The 14796-nt window shown below is 50.0% G+C and overlaps 1 protein-coding gene across 5 annotated transcripts in view; it reads right to left on the bottom strand.

The window, feature by feature from the left end:
* The window catches only part of LOC132382871 (integrin alpha-M-like), a 40807-nt gene that overhangs the window by 8618 nt on the left and 17393 nt on the right, over nt 1-14796 (bottom strand). For 4 of the 5 annotated variants that reach the window (XM_059953353.1, XM_059953356.1, XM_059953355.1 and 1 more), the window contains 12 exons: nt 10607-10733; nt 9271-9416; nt 8850-8990; nt 6171-6374; nt 5453-5583; nt 4969-5126; nt 3449-3600; nt 2425-2562; nt 2016-2089; nt 1560-1698; nt 733-834; nt 154-233 (listed from right to left, as the gene is read on the bottom strand). In XM_059953353.1, the coding sequence (XP_059809336.1) occupies nt 154-233; nt 733-834; nt 1560-1698; nt 2016-2089; nt 2425-2562; nt 3449-3600; nt 4969-5126; nt 5453-5583; nt 6171-6374; nt 8850-8990; nt 9271-9416; nt 10607-10733 (1592 nt within the window). The remainder of the gene's footprint in view (nt 1-153; nt 234-732; nt 835-1559; nt 1699-2015; nt 2090-2424; nt 2563-3448; nt 3601-4968; nt 5127-5452; nt 5584-6170; nt 6375-8849; nt 8991-9270; nt 9417-10606; nt 10734-14796) is intronic. The other variant, XM_059953357.1, reaches the window with a different exon arrangement.

The raw sequence follows: 14796 nt of genomic DNA on the forward strand, positions 1-14796 counted from the left end.
TAAAAGATGAAAATTTCCGCAGGGGTGAATACTTTTTATAGGCACGGTATAAGTTCTGTCTCCTCTATGCATCTCTTCCAATGAGAAGAGGTGGTGGTGTTGGAGGTGGGTGTGGAAGGTTAAACGCAGAATTAACGACGGGTGGGCAAGTACCTGAGGGCTTCCACCTCTATCGTCGCCTCCTCTCCCCAGTCCGGTGACCCCTGAATATGGAAACTCAGACTCAGGTCCATCTGGAAAGGAATGGAGAGGTGGATCTGAGTACAGCCACCTGACTGGAGGTGAAACGGGTGAGACTGGAGGGGTAAAGGAGGAGGTTGGGTCTCATCGTAGTAGGGAACGACTCCATGGTTTTATAACAGTGGATAGATTGAAAATGCAGGTAGAGAGGAGTGAGGGAGAGAGGGAGAGTCGGACCAGGGGAGAGAGCTGGAAGAAAAGCAGATGGGGTGGGGTTGTGGTAGAAACCGGGCCAGGAGGAGGAAGAAGAAGAGAATCAGTGGGGAGGGAGGGAGGAGTGGGCGGGGGATCAGTCAGACCTGAAAGCGTGGGGAAGAAGATGGGGGGGGGGTAGAGTAAGACCGGGAGGGGTAAGAGGTGGGTCAGGCCCGGGGGCTGACATGGAGGAGGTGAAAGTCAGATCGGGAGGAAGAAGGGGCTGAGATTCAGACAAGGGGAGGAAGGGAAGAGAGAGGGGATTTTCGAGGGTGTAATCTGATACTGGTGTCTTACCTCTTGGTCCTGCCTGAAGATGGGGTGACTGATTAAACAAACTAACAACCCGCGATGGTCCCGGGCTGGATCCGGGCTGGAGCTGCACTCCACCCTACTGTCCTGGGAAGAGAGGTGGAGAGCGTGTGGGCTGAGGTGAACTGGAGGAGGCATGGGTGAAGAGAAGGAGTGGGGCAACGAGGGAGAGCGAGGGGCGAATAGAAATACCTGTGGGAGGTACGACAAAGAGGGAGCACTGTGGGGGGAGACAGAGTGTTGCCTCTAAGTGGGAGGGACAAGGCTGGTTGAGGACGGAGAGCTTTCTTAGGGAGCCGAGGTTGAGTCTGGAGGCAAATGGGAAGGAAGCAGTGAAGAAGGTGGGCGAGGAAGCGGTCGGCGATGAGGGAACAGCGTTGAGAAGGGAGGCGAACCGCAGGTGATTGAGGCAGAGAGGAATGTGGTTCCGCGGGAGGGTGCAGAATGATGAAGGAGCTCGGGGAGAGAGACAGAGGTAAATGCGGAAATCCCATGGGAAGGACGGGGAGGAATAAAGGAACGCTGCGGGTAGGAGGCGGAGGAAAATTAAGGAGTTCCGCAGGAGATTAGAGAGGAGTAGGAGTTCCAGGTAAGAGAGAGAGAGAGAGAAATGAGAAAGCTTTGGTGAACTGTCAGAAAGGGATGAGAGCGCGAGGTGGGAGGACAGAGAGGAACGAGGGAACTCCTTGGGAGCCTGAGTGTGAGCCGGCGAGGCACGAAGGAAATCCGCAGGAAGGTCAGAGGAATGATGGAACGCCAGCGGTGTTTCGGGGAATCCCTCGCTCACTCCTTCGGTTTCCCCTCACACTCACATTGGTGCTATAAATGCGGTGTTGCTGGAGGCCGTGTGGGTGCCAGATGCGGAGGGAGGTGTTGTAGGAATCTTTGCCCCGGTTCTCCAGCCACAGCTTTAGGTCCAGAATGGTGTCCCGTCCCAGTACGAGGGTCCCTCTGACAGTGAGAAAGGGATAGAGAATTAGTATGGTGGTGGCAAGAGGGATAGGACAGTTTAGGAGGGGGTGGGGTCTTGAAGAGAGGCTGAATCAGTGCGTGGAGGAGGGCTGAATTGGTACGACGAGGTCAGTGTGGGGAAAGGAGACACTTTGGGGAAGTCATTGTGGAGGGCGGGTCGATGTGTGTGGGGACTCGTGTGTGTGGGGTGTTGTGTGTGGGAAGAAGGTGTGGGGCGATTCAAATGGGGAAGGCATTGGGATGGGAAAGGGACAGGGATGGGAGAGGCACTCTTCCCTCTCTTGCATCTTTCTTACCCGTTGTACTGCGCATTGAGAATAAGGTAATCTGTAAATATCTCGTCCTCCCCACAGTTTCTCTCCATACGGAGCTGAAGAGTAAATGGCAGAGGATGAGTGTCTGATCAGGAAACACGGCCCTCCGCACCCCTCAGAGAGACTTCCCTCCCTTCCCTCCTTCCCCATGCCCTCATCACTGTCCACCACTCTCCTCCCTCCCCTATCCCCTTCGCGTTCTTCCCTCCGCTACTTCCTCTTATATCCTCTCTCGTCTCTCCCACCCTCCTCTTTATCCTCTCCCTGCTCTCCCCTTCCTCATCCTCTCTTTACCCTCTTCCCTCCCCGCTCCTCTCTCCAACATCCCTCTGCACCCTACTCACTTCCCCGGCGAATGCCATCTTCCTCTTCCCCCTTCGCCACACCTTACCTGATGGTTGAAGACGGTGTGACAGCGGTGGCTCAGGACGGGAGGGAGATGTTCCACCACTCCTTCCGACCGCGGGTAGGGTGTCACTGAGAAGCTGACATTGAGCTCCAGGGGGGTTAGCGAGTCCTCGACGCAGGCCTGGGGATTGAGGGCGGGAGAGGAGGCCATTCAGTGGGAGACAGAGTTGGACATGATTCCACACGCTCCAGTCTCTGCCGGCATTACCAAGATCCCCATTCTCAGAATTCCCGGGATTTCACTGTCGGAATTCCTATGATTCCACCACTTTCTGCCCTGGCATCCCACAGCTAAATTCTCAGGATCCTTCCAATGACATTCCCATGATCCAGTTACAGAATTTTCGGGATCACAGCGCCTACGTTTCGGCGTCCCATTACATAATTCCTGTAATTCCAGCGCAATCATTTCCAGAAGACTATTGCAGAATTCCTGTGGTTCTAGCCGCTGTAATTACCAGGGTCCATGTACTAGAATTGCCGGGATCCCTGCACCTGGAGTTCCTGGATACTACCACTGCCTGATGTTCCTGGGATCCCACCGCCCTCATTTCCAGCAAAGTGTTCCTGGGATTCCATTGCCTGATGCCCCAGGAATTACATCGCCCGGCACACCAGGGATCGCACAACATCTCGTTCCCGGGATCCCAGCACCGTGATAGGGATATTCGACCACCAGAATTCCCGGTATCTAACCATCGACAGATGTCCTAGATTTCAATAACTTCCTATTCCCTGTATCCTACCACTGGCAGCATTCCAGGAATCCCACACACTCCTGTTATCAGCATCTCGGTGCCCAGCGTTCCCGGGACGCCACTGAGGAAGACGGAATAGTGAGGAATGTCGAGGAACAGAGAGACCTCTGTATAGGAGGATATACGTCAATGTGCAACGGTAGGACACGCACTACAAGGGTTTGACCAAATTCCCCTCGGGAAGACAGAGTAATTCGGACCCCAGAGGCCATATTTTGAGGATTAGTGTGAACGGGTGGTAACACCCACCGGCAACCAAATGTTGTGCTGGACGCACGTGCTGTCTCCGGAAAGGTTGAGGGAGCCGGTGAAACGGTGTTCGCTTGTCTCCAGCTGAGCCCTGGGAGAGGGACGATTCCTGTCCAGGTCCAGCTGGTAAGTCAGGTTCACACTCAACGCATCTGGAGGCGGTAGAAGTGGGAAGAGTTAACACAAACGATAGAACAGTATGATTTGGCCCACTCCGCTGTGCCGACATTGTAACCTACTCCAAGATCAATCAAACGCTTCCCATCTACAGTCCATCCACTCTTCCTTCAAACACCACCTTATCAAAAAGTGTCTGAGATATCGCTAGTGTATATGCCTCTGCCTCACCCCCCAATCTGGCAGCGAATTCCACACCCCCACCACCGTGTAATAAGTACCTTCGCTTCGCTTGACGTTTCGTCATCAGACCCGGCTCCTTCAGGTCCGGTAACAGAACCCAGAAAAAACAAAACTCATCTCAGGCACCAAGAGGGCCAAGTCTACTCGCAAAAATATTCATAAACGCCTGTCCGATAACCCCCGCGTGCGGGGCTGGGCATTAAAGGGATCACTGACTGCACCAGGAAAAAACAGCGGCAACGGTAGAAGGCTCGACAATTGGTAGTCAAAACTGTTCAACGCATCACTGGCACTCGCAGCCTATCCCTCAACAAGGCCACACAGAAAGGTTCCGGAAAGGAGCCAGCAATGTCATGAAGGATCCCAGCCACCCTCCTAATGGACTGTTTGTCCCAGTAACTTCAGAGAGGAGACTACGTAGCATCCAAGCCAGGACCCCTAGACTCAAATTCAGTTACTTTCCCCAAAGCAATAAGGCTGACAAACACAGCTACCCACCAACCCACACAACTCCCCGTCACCATTACTTTATCACTTCCTGTCAGAGTCACGTTATGTATAGATACCCCTATGCTTAGCGACTCCCTATATACGACCAATCTATCTATATCAGCCATCTTATCAAGTCAAGTCAAGTCAAGTCAAGTCAACTTTTATTGTCATTTCGACCATAACTGCTGGTACAGTGCATAGTGAAAATGAGACAACGTTTTTCAGGACCATGGTGTTACATGACACAGTACAAAAACTAGACTGAAACACGTAATAAAAAAAACACAGAGAAAGCTACACTGGACTACAGACCTACACAGGACTGCATAATGTGCACAAAAAACAGTGCAGGCATTACAATAAATAATAAACAGGACAGTAGGGCAAGGTGTATCTGTAGTTATCTATATAAGTATGTATCTATAGTTATTGCTTTTTGTATTGCATTGGATCCGGAGAAACAATTATGTCGTTCTCCTTTACAACTGTGTACTGGAAATTACATTAAACAATTTCGATTCTCTAATCCAGGCAATATTCCGCTAAATCTCTTCGGCACCCGCTTTAAAGTTTTCACACCCTTTCTATAATGAAGCGACCAGATCTGACACACGCTTGATGCGATGCAAACATATGTTGTTCTGAGGCAGCAGTGAGGGAGGAGTTACCTGGAGGAGCATGACCCTTCACTGACAGATTAAAGCAGATACTGACGTTGCTCACAAGCCGCATCTTGGAATCGGACCACGGACACCGGTAACTCTGCAGACCCAGCTCCCGCGGCTGGAAGAACACTTCCACGTCTACCCCCAGCACCGGCCTGGAACTGCACACAAGGAAGGACAATCGGTCTCTCCGTTACTGCTACCCCATGCCGAGATACGGAAGAGAGGGAGCAGTAGGAATCGGGCGTTAAGGTTGAGATGGAGAAGTGCGGGGTCAGACGATGGTGAGGTCTGAAGCCGCTTCGATTGCAGGCTGTGTACAGCGCTGTTGTGGACTCAGAGGCCTCATAGGAGAAGGGCTATGGAGAATCAGAGGTTACCGATTGGGGTATTAAGGGTGGGCAGTATTGGGACCAGACGTCGCAGGAGGCTGGACATTATTGGGGTCGGTGGTCATGGGACGAGACTCGGTGGAGACGGGTCTCACCGGAGGAGGACGACGTTCCCAGCCGCACTGACCACGACGTCTGTCAGGTTATCACCCGTCATGTCCATAGACCCCTGCACTGATTGTCCGAAGAACATCAGGGACGGGGAGAATTGGCGGCCAGTGATTCGCTGTGGGGAGAGAGGAGTCACAGTCAGTTAACACTCCAGGTAACTGTTACCATCCTGGAAACGGCAATCGCCAGCAACAGTAACAATCCTGGCAAGGCCATCACCTTGGGAGGGTTTACCATCCTGGCCACGGAGATAATCCCAGCGATGGTCACCGCTCCTGACTCTTTAACTACTACCCCCCCATTAACCCCCCACCTCTCCAGCCCTGTTAATCCTCCCACAAAACCATTAACCCCCACCGACCCCATTAACCTTCCCGACTCCGTTAGCCTCTCTCCGATCCCGTTAACCCTTCTCCCAACTCATTAGCTTTCGTCGCCGAAGCCATGTATCTTCCCCGACTCTATTTACCCTACCCCAGCCCCTTTACCCTCCCCAACCGCAATAATCTCCCAGGCCAACCCCATTCCGCCTATTAGAAAAAATAGAGAGGAAGGGGTGGACAGGTAGGGAAGGGGGTGGGTGGAAGAAAGAGATAGGGAGTGAGAGATAGAGGGAGTATGAGCAGGGAGGGAATCATTGTAGGGAGCAACTGTGTTGGCTCGTGATCAGAGGAGAAGCGCCCGGTCCCCCTCTCTCTTTACCTGACTGTAGTTCTCCTCCAGCCCTCCGGAGACGCCCTGGTAGATGTAGATGCTGCCGTGACGGTCGTCTTCCAACGGGGCCCCCACGGCAACGTCTGATAATCCGTCCCCGTTCAGATCGCGCAGGACTGCGATGGAGGCCCCGAAACGTCCCAGTCCATCCCCCCGTTCACTTTGCAGCGAGCCGTTGCAGACGAAAGTGCCCTGCGAGTTGGTTGGGGTGAAACAGAGGGGAGAGAGTTTTGGGGTGGTGGGGTAGGTGGTAGGATAAACCGAGAGCGGGGAAAAGAGACTTGGGAGCAGAGGGGGAGAGAAGAGCGGGGGAGTGAGGTGCGAAACAGAGAAGGAGTGGAAGGAATAGAATGGTTGGAACAGAGCAGGTTAAAGAGAGAGAGGTGGGAGAGAAGACAGCAGAGAAAGATGGAGGGGCGAATGTTCGTGGGTGGTGGGGGAGAGTGAAGGGAGGATAGAGAATGGAGAAGAACGATCACTATTATTCCAGGAATGATAGCGATAAAGAATCATTGATTTATTCATACATTTTGTATAAAATATCAAACATTTGCATATTATGGCTCTTAACTGCTTTGATTTTCTCAGTTTATAATTCATTAAACATAGAAACATAGAAAATAGGTGCAGGAGTAGGCAATTCGGCCATTCGAGCCTGCATCGCCATTCAGTATGATCATGGCTGATCATCTAACTCAGGACCCTGAACCTGCTTTCTGTCCATACCCCCTGATCCCTTTAGCCACAAGGGCTAACTTCCTCTTAAATATAGCCAATGAACCGGCCTCAACTGTTTCCTGTGGCAGAGAATTCCACAGATTCACCACTCTCTGTGTGAAGAAGTTTTTCCTCATCTCGGTCCTAAAAGGCTTCCCCTTTATCCTTAAATTGTAAACTGGGACTTCCCCAACATCGGAAACAATCTTCCTGCATCTAGCCTGTCCAATCCCTTTAGAATTTTATACGTTCCAATAAGATCCCCCCTCAATCTGCTAAATTCCAGTGAGTGTCAGCCTAGTCGATCCAGTCTTTCTTCATATGAAAGTCCTGCCATCCCAGGAATCAATCTGGTGAACCTTCTCTGTACTCCCTCTATGGCAAGAATGTCTTTCCTCAGATTAGGGTACCAAAACTGCACACAATATTCTAGGTGCGGTCTCACCAAGGCCTTGTACAACTGCAGTAGAACCTCCCTGCTCCTGTACTCAAATCTTTTTGCTATGAATGCCAACATACCATTTGCCTTTTTCACCGCCTGCTGTACCTGCATGCCCACGTTCAATGACTGGTGTACAATGCCACCTGTTCTTGCAACCAAAGTGGATAACCTCACATTTATCCACATTAAATTGCATCTGCCATGAATTTGCCCACTCGCCTAACCTATCCAAGTCACCCTGCATCCTCTTAGCATCCTCCTCACAGCTAACACCGCCGCCCAGCTTCGTGTCATCCGCAAACTTGGTGATGCTGCATTTAATTCCCTCGTTTAAATCATTATATTGTAAACAACTGGGGTCCCAGCACTGAGCCTTGGGGTACCCCAGTACTGGGTTTATGTCTCCCAGTAAGTTTACGTTCCGCCTTGTAACAGCCTTTGCTGGTCAAGGAAATTGTCTTTTTTTTCAGATAGCTCTGATTGCGGTGATTAGGCTGCTACAGACCTCCAGCAAAAAGAAAACGTTTTCTTTTCAGATCTCTGGCATATACCTACACTATTTAACTTGTATGGTAGGCATCATGGCAGAGTATGAGTTAGCATAACGCTTTCAGGGCCAATGACCACTGTTCAATTCCTGCCGCTGCCTATAAGGAATATGCACGTTCCCCGTGTGATCTCGTGGGTTTCCTCCAAGTGCTCCCGTTCCCCCTCACATTCCAAAGGCTGAGGGGTTAGTAGATAAATGTTACCATGGGTGTAATTGACCAGAGAGGGCTCAGTGGCCCAGAGGGCCTGTTACTATGCTGTATCTCCAAATTAATAAGTAAATTACTTGCCCCAACTAGATGCTCCACTTCATTATTTTTCTATAAATATTATCTCCCATTCTCTCCCCCTAGAGTAAAAGACAGTTTTCAAGTTTCGATTTTATTTCCTTCTGTAAGTTTCTATAAGAAAACTTGCACATTGAATTTTGACAAAGTTTCCATCAGTGCTCTCTCAAGACTATTCATAACTTTAAGCAAGACTATAATATAGTGGACCACGTGGGGGTTCCCTCCCACATTCGGAAGACGAAGGTTAATGGGGTTGGGGTTTGGGGTTTGTGAGTTGTTGTTTCATTCTCTTCTGTGCGGGGGCAAGGGCGATGTCTTTTCTTTCAGCGGCAGTCATAGGTTTTCTGTTTCCTGGCTATTGGAGAAGACGAATCTCAGAGTTGCACTCTGAATACACACTTTGATAATAGAATGAACCTTTGAACCTTTAAAGCTTTAGACAGTGTTGGTCGTTGAATGAAACGACTCATTTCACTGTATATTTTGACATACATGTGATACATATTATAGCTATCTTCTGTGTACTCAGGAGAATAACGACTCACTTGAGCCTCTCCAAGTAAACATTCATCACTATAGTATAGAACTAAGTTGTGCCAAGATCTCCTTTACGCGGGCAGGGGAGTCTGTTTAGGAGCTGTTAGTTCTCAGCCGTTTTCTGGCCCTCACCTCGGGAGTGAGGGAGCAGACCTTGACCATTCCGCCGTATCCAGGCTGGTAGTAGAGAGGAGCTCCGATCAGAAGCAGATCTGTCCCACCGTCTCCATCCAGGTCTAGGACGCCGATCTCCGCGCCAAAGTAGGAGCCGATCTGGGAGGGAGAGACACAAAGAGCCACACCGTCCTGAAACACGTTCGGGCTAAGACAGAGTGCAGCCCCACCACGCCGTTGCATTGCACACTCCCGCAGTCATGGTGTGATGGTTTGTTCCCACCGCCCCAACACACTAGCAGGGTCACACTTTACCGGGGTTAGACAAAGAATGACCATCCCTCCACACCGGAGGGTCCCACACTCCTATGACTTCCTTGCTGCTCCCCCTCGCACACCGACTCTCCCGCCCTCTCTCTTCCTCCTCGGAGGACCGAACCTGTTCTCCTTTAATGTGTTGCTTTGGTTCCCAGGTCTCGTTGCCTCCCTGGCCGAAGACGACGACTTTTCCCTTGTGCTGATAGCGGGGAGCACCCACCACGTAGAGGGTGCTGTTCCCGTATACCGCCCTCTCCACGGAGTAACCTACAGTGAGTAGAAAGGCCGAAACAACATTAGTGCTGCAGGAATGGGGTCACAGAGACAGTTAGGGATGGGGTCGCAGAGATGGTGAGGGAAGGGGTCACAGCGACAGGGAGGGACGGGACCGCAGAAACAGGGAGGGACGGAGCTGCAAAGACAGGGAGGGAAGGGATCACAGAAACGGTGGGGGACGGGGTCACAGAGACAGTGAGGGAAGGGGTCACAGATACGGTGAGGGAAGGGGTCCCAGAAACAGGGAGGGACGGAGCCGAAAAGACAGTGAGGGATGGGGCTGCAGATACAGGGAGAGACGGAGCCGCAGACACAGTGAGGGACGGGGCTGCAGATACAGGGAGGGAAGGGATCACAGAAACGGTGAGGGACGGGGCCGCAGATAGAGTGAGGGAAGGGGTCCCAGATACAGGGAGGGATGGGGTCACAGATGCGGTGAGGGATGGTGTCACAGAGAGGGATGGGTCACTGAGACAGGGAGGGATGGGATCACAGAGACAGTGAGGGATGGTGTCAGAGCTGTCTCTGTGGGGATTTGCCATTGCTTGCATGGTGGGTTCTGAGAGAGGCGACGGGGAAAGTTGACGCTTTTGCTGCTGCTTGTGCGTGGGGGGGGGGAGAGGGAGCTTTAGGATTCTCACGTTTTCTGGCATTCATTTGCTTTTTTCTGATTAACGGATATCTGTTAAGAGTAAGAGTTACAGGTTGTATACTGTATACATTCTCTGATATTAAATTGAACTATTGAACCATTGAATTGAGAGGAAGGTGTCTACAGGCGGGAAAAAGTGTAGCGAGGGAGGGAGTGACAGAGGCGGGTAAGTGAGTAGGGAAGGGATAGGGCCACGGAGACGGAAAGGCACAGAGTCGTAGAGAGGAGCGAGAGAGTCAAAGAGAGGAAAGGAGTGTAGGGGAGGCAAGGTTCTCAGAGACGGGTATGGTTGGAAGGGTCGCGATGTGAGTGGTGTAGGGGAGGGTCGGGGAAGATCGGAGGGGTGACGATGTGAACTTGTGCCTCCGCTCTCAAGCCCGTTCCTCTGCTCTCCTTTCCTTCCAGTCCAAACACTGGATCTCTCCATGAACCCGACATAATTTCGCCGTGGCTTCTTTTCCCTTGCCCCCTCCCCCACTCCCACCTCCCCTGCCCAACCCACCTCATTCCGGTCGTTCTGTATGGTTACCTAGGTAGGCGTTCTTCATGTCGTGGTGACACTTGGAGACGTTAATGAAGGTCCTCACCTTATCGCGAATCTCCACCAGGCCTCCAGACCAGTCATAGGCCCCCACGGCCCCCAGGAGGACCGAGTCCTGGAAAGGGAGGAGAGAGAGGTGGGCCGTTAGGCGTGATGGCTTGTGAGAAGACAGATCCGGGAAAGCTACCATTCATCCCATGGAGACTACAGCAGGGTGGGAGGGGGACGGGATGCCAACGTTTATTGTTCATCCCCAGTTGCCATTGAGAATGTCAGTATCTTCCCAGTACACAGCCCATCACCAGTCGACCCTTGAGAGGATGACCAAATGCCAGCATTTTTCAGCTATCCCCAATCGCCTTATCCGATGAGGCAGACTCCAGACTCATTTACCCAATCATAATCGTCCCTCTACAAGGTGCAGGGGACGCCAGCAATTATTGCCCCGGTCGCTCTTTCAGAAGGTGGGGTGAGTCTTTCTTTTCCCATCTTCTCTGGCATCGAGGATCTCGCAGCGCTGGTAGCAGACGGAGTTCCAGTACTCAGTTCCAGTGGCTCTGGCGAAGGGAAGGCGAAATATTTCAGCGGTGGGTACTTAAAGAGAAGGGGCAGCACCTTAGGGTGTTAGTAGTGGTTACGTTTACTTCCTTGCACTTTCTGCAGCTGTTGATCCCATCTTCTCACAACAGGGCACATCTACAAGGAGCGGTGAAAAGTGAAACCGCATACATCAACAAGAATCCCCACCAGGCAGACCAGGCTCTCTTCTCTCTGTTGCCGTCAAGAATGAGGTACAAGAGTCTCAGGTCCCACAACCACCAGGTTCAGGAAGAGAGGGAATAACTTCACTGAATTTCACTCAACCTCAACATTAAACTGTTGTCACAACCCATGAACTCACTTTCAGGGACTCTTCTTCTCATGTCCTCGATGTTTAATACTTATTTATTTACAGTACTATTGTTTGCTTTCTTGTTTTTCTTTTTCTGTTTGCACAGTTTATTAACTTTTTCACATCGGTTGTTTGTCCATCTTGTGTCGATTTTTCATTAATTTGATGGTTTTCTTTGTATGACTGTGAATGTTCACAGAAATCAATCTCAGGGTTGTACCTGGTGACGTACATATACAGTGGCATGCAAAAGCTTGGGCACCCCTGGTCAAAATTTCTGTCTCTGTGAATAGCTAAACGAGGAAACGATGCACTGATTTCCAAAAGGCATGTAGTTAAAGATGACACATTTCTTTAATATCTTAAGCAAGATTACTTTTTTATCTCCATCTTTTACTGCTTCAAAATAACAAAAAAAGGAAAAAGGCCTGAAGCGAAAGTTTGGGCACCCTGGACGGTCAGTACTTAGTAACACCCCCTTTGGCAAGTATCACAGCTTGTAAACACTTTCTGTAGCTAGCTGAGTCTCAATCCTTGACTGAGGGATTTTCGCCCATTCTTCCTTACAAAAGGCTTCCAGTTCCGCGAAAAATTTGGGCCTTCTTGCATTCACTGCTCTTTTGAGGTCTATCCATAGATTTTTGATGATGTTTAGGTCAGGGGACTGTGAGGGCCATGGCAAAACCTTCAGCTTGCGCCTCTTGAGGAAGTCCATTGTGGATTTTGAGGTGTGTTTAGGATCATTATCCTGCTGTAGAAGCCATCCTCTTCATCTTCAGATTTTTTTTTTTACAGACGGTGTGATCTTTGCTTCCAGAAATTGCTGGCATTTAATTGAATTCATTCTTCCCTCTACCAGTGAAATGTTCCCTGTGCCACTGGCTGCAACACAAGCCCAAAGCATGATCGATCCACCCCCGTGCTTAATGGTTGGAGAGGTGTTCTTTTGATGAAATTCTGCACCTTTTTTTCTCCAAATACACCTTTGCTCATTGCGGCAAAAAAGTTCTATTTTAACTTCATCAGTCCACAGGACTTGTTTCCAAAATGCATCAATCTTGTTTAGATGTTCCTTTGCAGACTTCTGATGCTGAATTCTGTGGTGAGCACGCAGGAAAGGGTTTCTTCTGATGACTCTTCCATGAAGGTCATATTTGTGCAGATGTTGCTGCACAGTAGACCAGAGCACCACCACTCCAGAGTCTGCTAAATCTTCCTGAAGGTCTTTTGCAGTGAAATGGGCGTTTTGATTTTCCTTTCTAGCAATCCTACGAGCAGTTCTCTTGGAAAGTTTTCTTGGTCTTCCAGACCTCAACTTGACCTCCACTGTTCCCGTTAACTACTAACGGAGGAAATGGCAACCTGTAGACGCTTTGCTACCTTCGTATAGCCTTCTGCTTTGTGGGCATTATTTATTTTAATTTTCAGAGTGCTAGGCAGCTGCTTTGAGGAGCCCATGGCTGCTGATTGTTGGGACAAGGTTTGAGGAGTTAGGGTATAGTATTTATAAAGCTTTGAAATTTGCATCACCTGGCCTTTCCTAATGATGACTATGAACAAGTTGTAACCAGAGAGCCGTGCCTGTCACATGACAGCAGTGCCCTCACCTGGTCGGAGGTCACACCACCTGCCCGTCAACATTTCGCCCCTCCCATTGGCCACCTTAATTGAATTAACCTGTCTAGCACCAAGCCGTTGGCGCCCTGACCTATAAAGGGTGCTACATGTGCTTGGCTCGCTCTCTCTTGCCATCCTCGAGGGACCACCCTGGCTCCAGGCTGAGGACCGCAGAACAGCGCTGGAGACACGTGGTAAGGTGTTCATTGAATAGCGTTGTGGGAGCGTTTATTGTTGTCCTTTTAGCAAAGAGCCGTACCTGCCCTTAGCCAAGGGGGGCAGGCATTGTAGTTACTTTTCCCTTGCTTGTTTGTGTACCTGTACTCCGTCCCCACACCATTTTCCCGTGTGTTGTACTGCAGACCCGACTTTTCCCACGCTCCTCTATCTTCAGCGCGTTTGTACGAATACTGTAGCCACTTGTGTTGTTCCCAAGCTTTTTCTCCCTTTGTAAATAAACTCCTTATTGTTAAAACTGTGGTCCAGAGCCCTTGCCTCTGAGACCCAAAGAATCTTTCTCATTTCCATCACAACACATGACATCACCCTACAAAGCTGATTAAGGTCTGAGACCTTGGTAAAAGTTATCTGAGAGCTCAAATCTCTTGGGGTGCCCAAACTTTTGTGTGGTGCTCCTTTCCTTTTTTGCACTCTAAAATTGTACAAAACAAAAATAATACATTAACCTTGCTTAAAATGTTGAAAAGAAATGCGTCAGCGTTAACTTTATGACTTTTGGAGATCAGTTCATCTTCTATTGACTTAGCTATTCACAGTAACAGAAATTTTGACTGGGGTGCCCAAACTTTTGCATGCCACTGTAGTTCGATAATAAAGTTACTTTGGACTTTTGGACTTGTTCTGTGTAAGTGTGTAATCACGGGACGCCAGGAATGAACTTTCTGGCATCCCGGCAAAGATACATATACCTTCGTTAATCAGAAGCAAGACAGAAGAAGTCAAATATAGTGGCTTCATTCAAGAATGGCTGTGAGGACACGACAGGGAATTGCAGGCTGGTGAGTCTAACATCAGTGGTGGGGAAAGCTGCTGGATGTGATTCTGGGCGACGGGGTCTTCCCGCATTTGAGCACAGAACAGAAGGATTTATGTACATGTTTCCCTGAAAGGGCTGACAGAGCGGCGAAGAAAGCATTTCGCACTCTGGCCTTCATCAGTCAGGGCCCTGAGTACAGGATTTGAGACATCGTGTTGCAGTTGTTCAGTTTTGAGCTGCACTTTGGGAGGCCGCACTTTGTGTTTGGATTTGGTCGCGCTGCTGTAGGGAACATGCCATTAAGCGAGAAACAGTCCAGAGGAGATTCACGATGACGTTGCCGTGATTTGAGTGACTGACTTACAGAGAAGGTTAGGGTTAGAGACATAGAGAGGGTGAATGCAAAAAGTCTTTTTCCACAAGAGTAGGGAAACAAGAAGCAAAGGCCATAGACTTGAGGTGAATGTAAAGGGATTTAATAGGTGCTCGAGGGGTTCACTGGTCATGGAGAGGGTTGTTCATACATGGAATGGGTTGCCCAAGGAAGTGGTTCAGGCAGCTGCATTAACAACATTTAAAAGTCCGCAGTCGCAAAACTCAGGATGAACTTTGCAAGTCAGGCGGCTACATTGAGGGGGAATAAACGGTAAGTCGTTTCGGGCCGAGACACTT

The sequence above is a fragment of the Hypanus sabinus genome, chromosome 29, assembly GCF_030144855.1.
Source record: "Hypanus sabinus isolate sHypSab1 chromosome 29, sHypSab1.hap1, whole genome shotgun sequence".
NCBI lineage: Eukaryota > Metazoa > Chordata > Chondrichthyes > Myliobatiformes > Dasyatidae > Hypanus > Hypanus sabinus.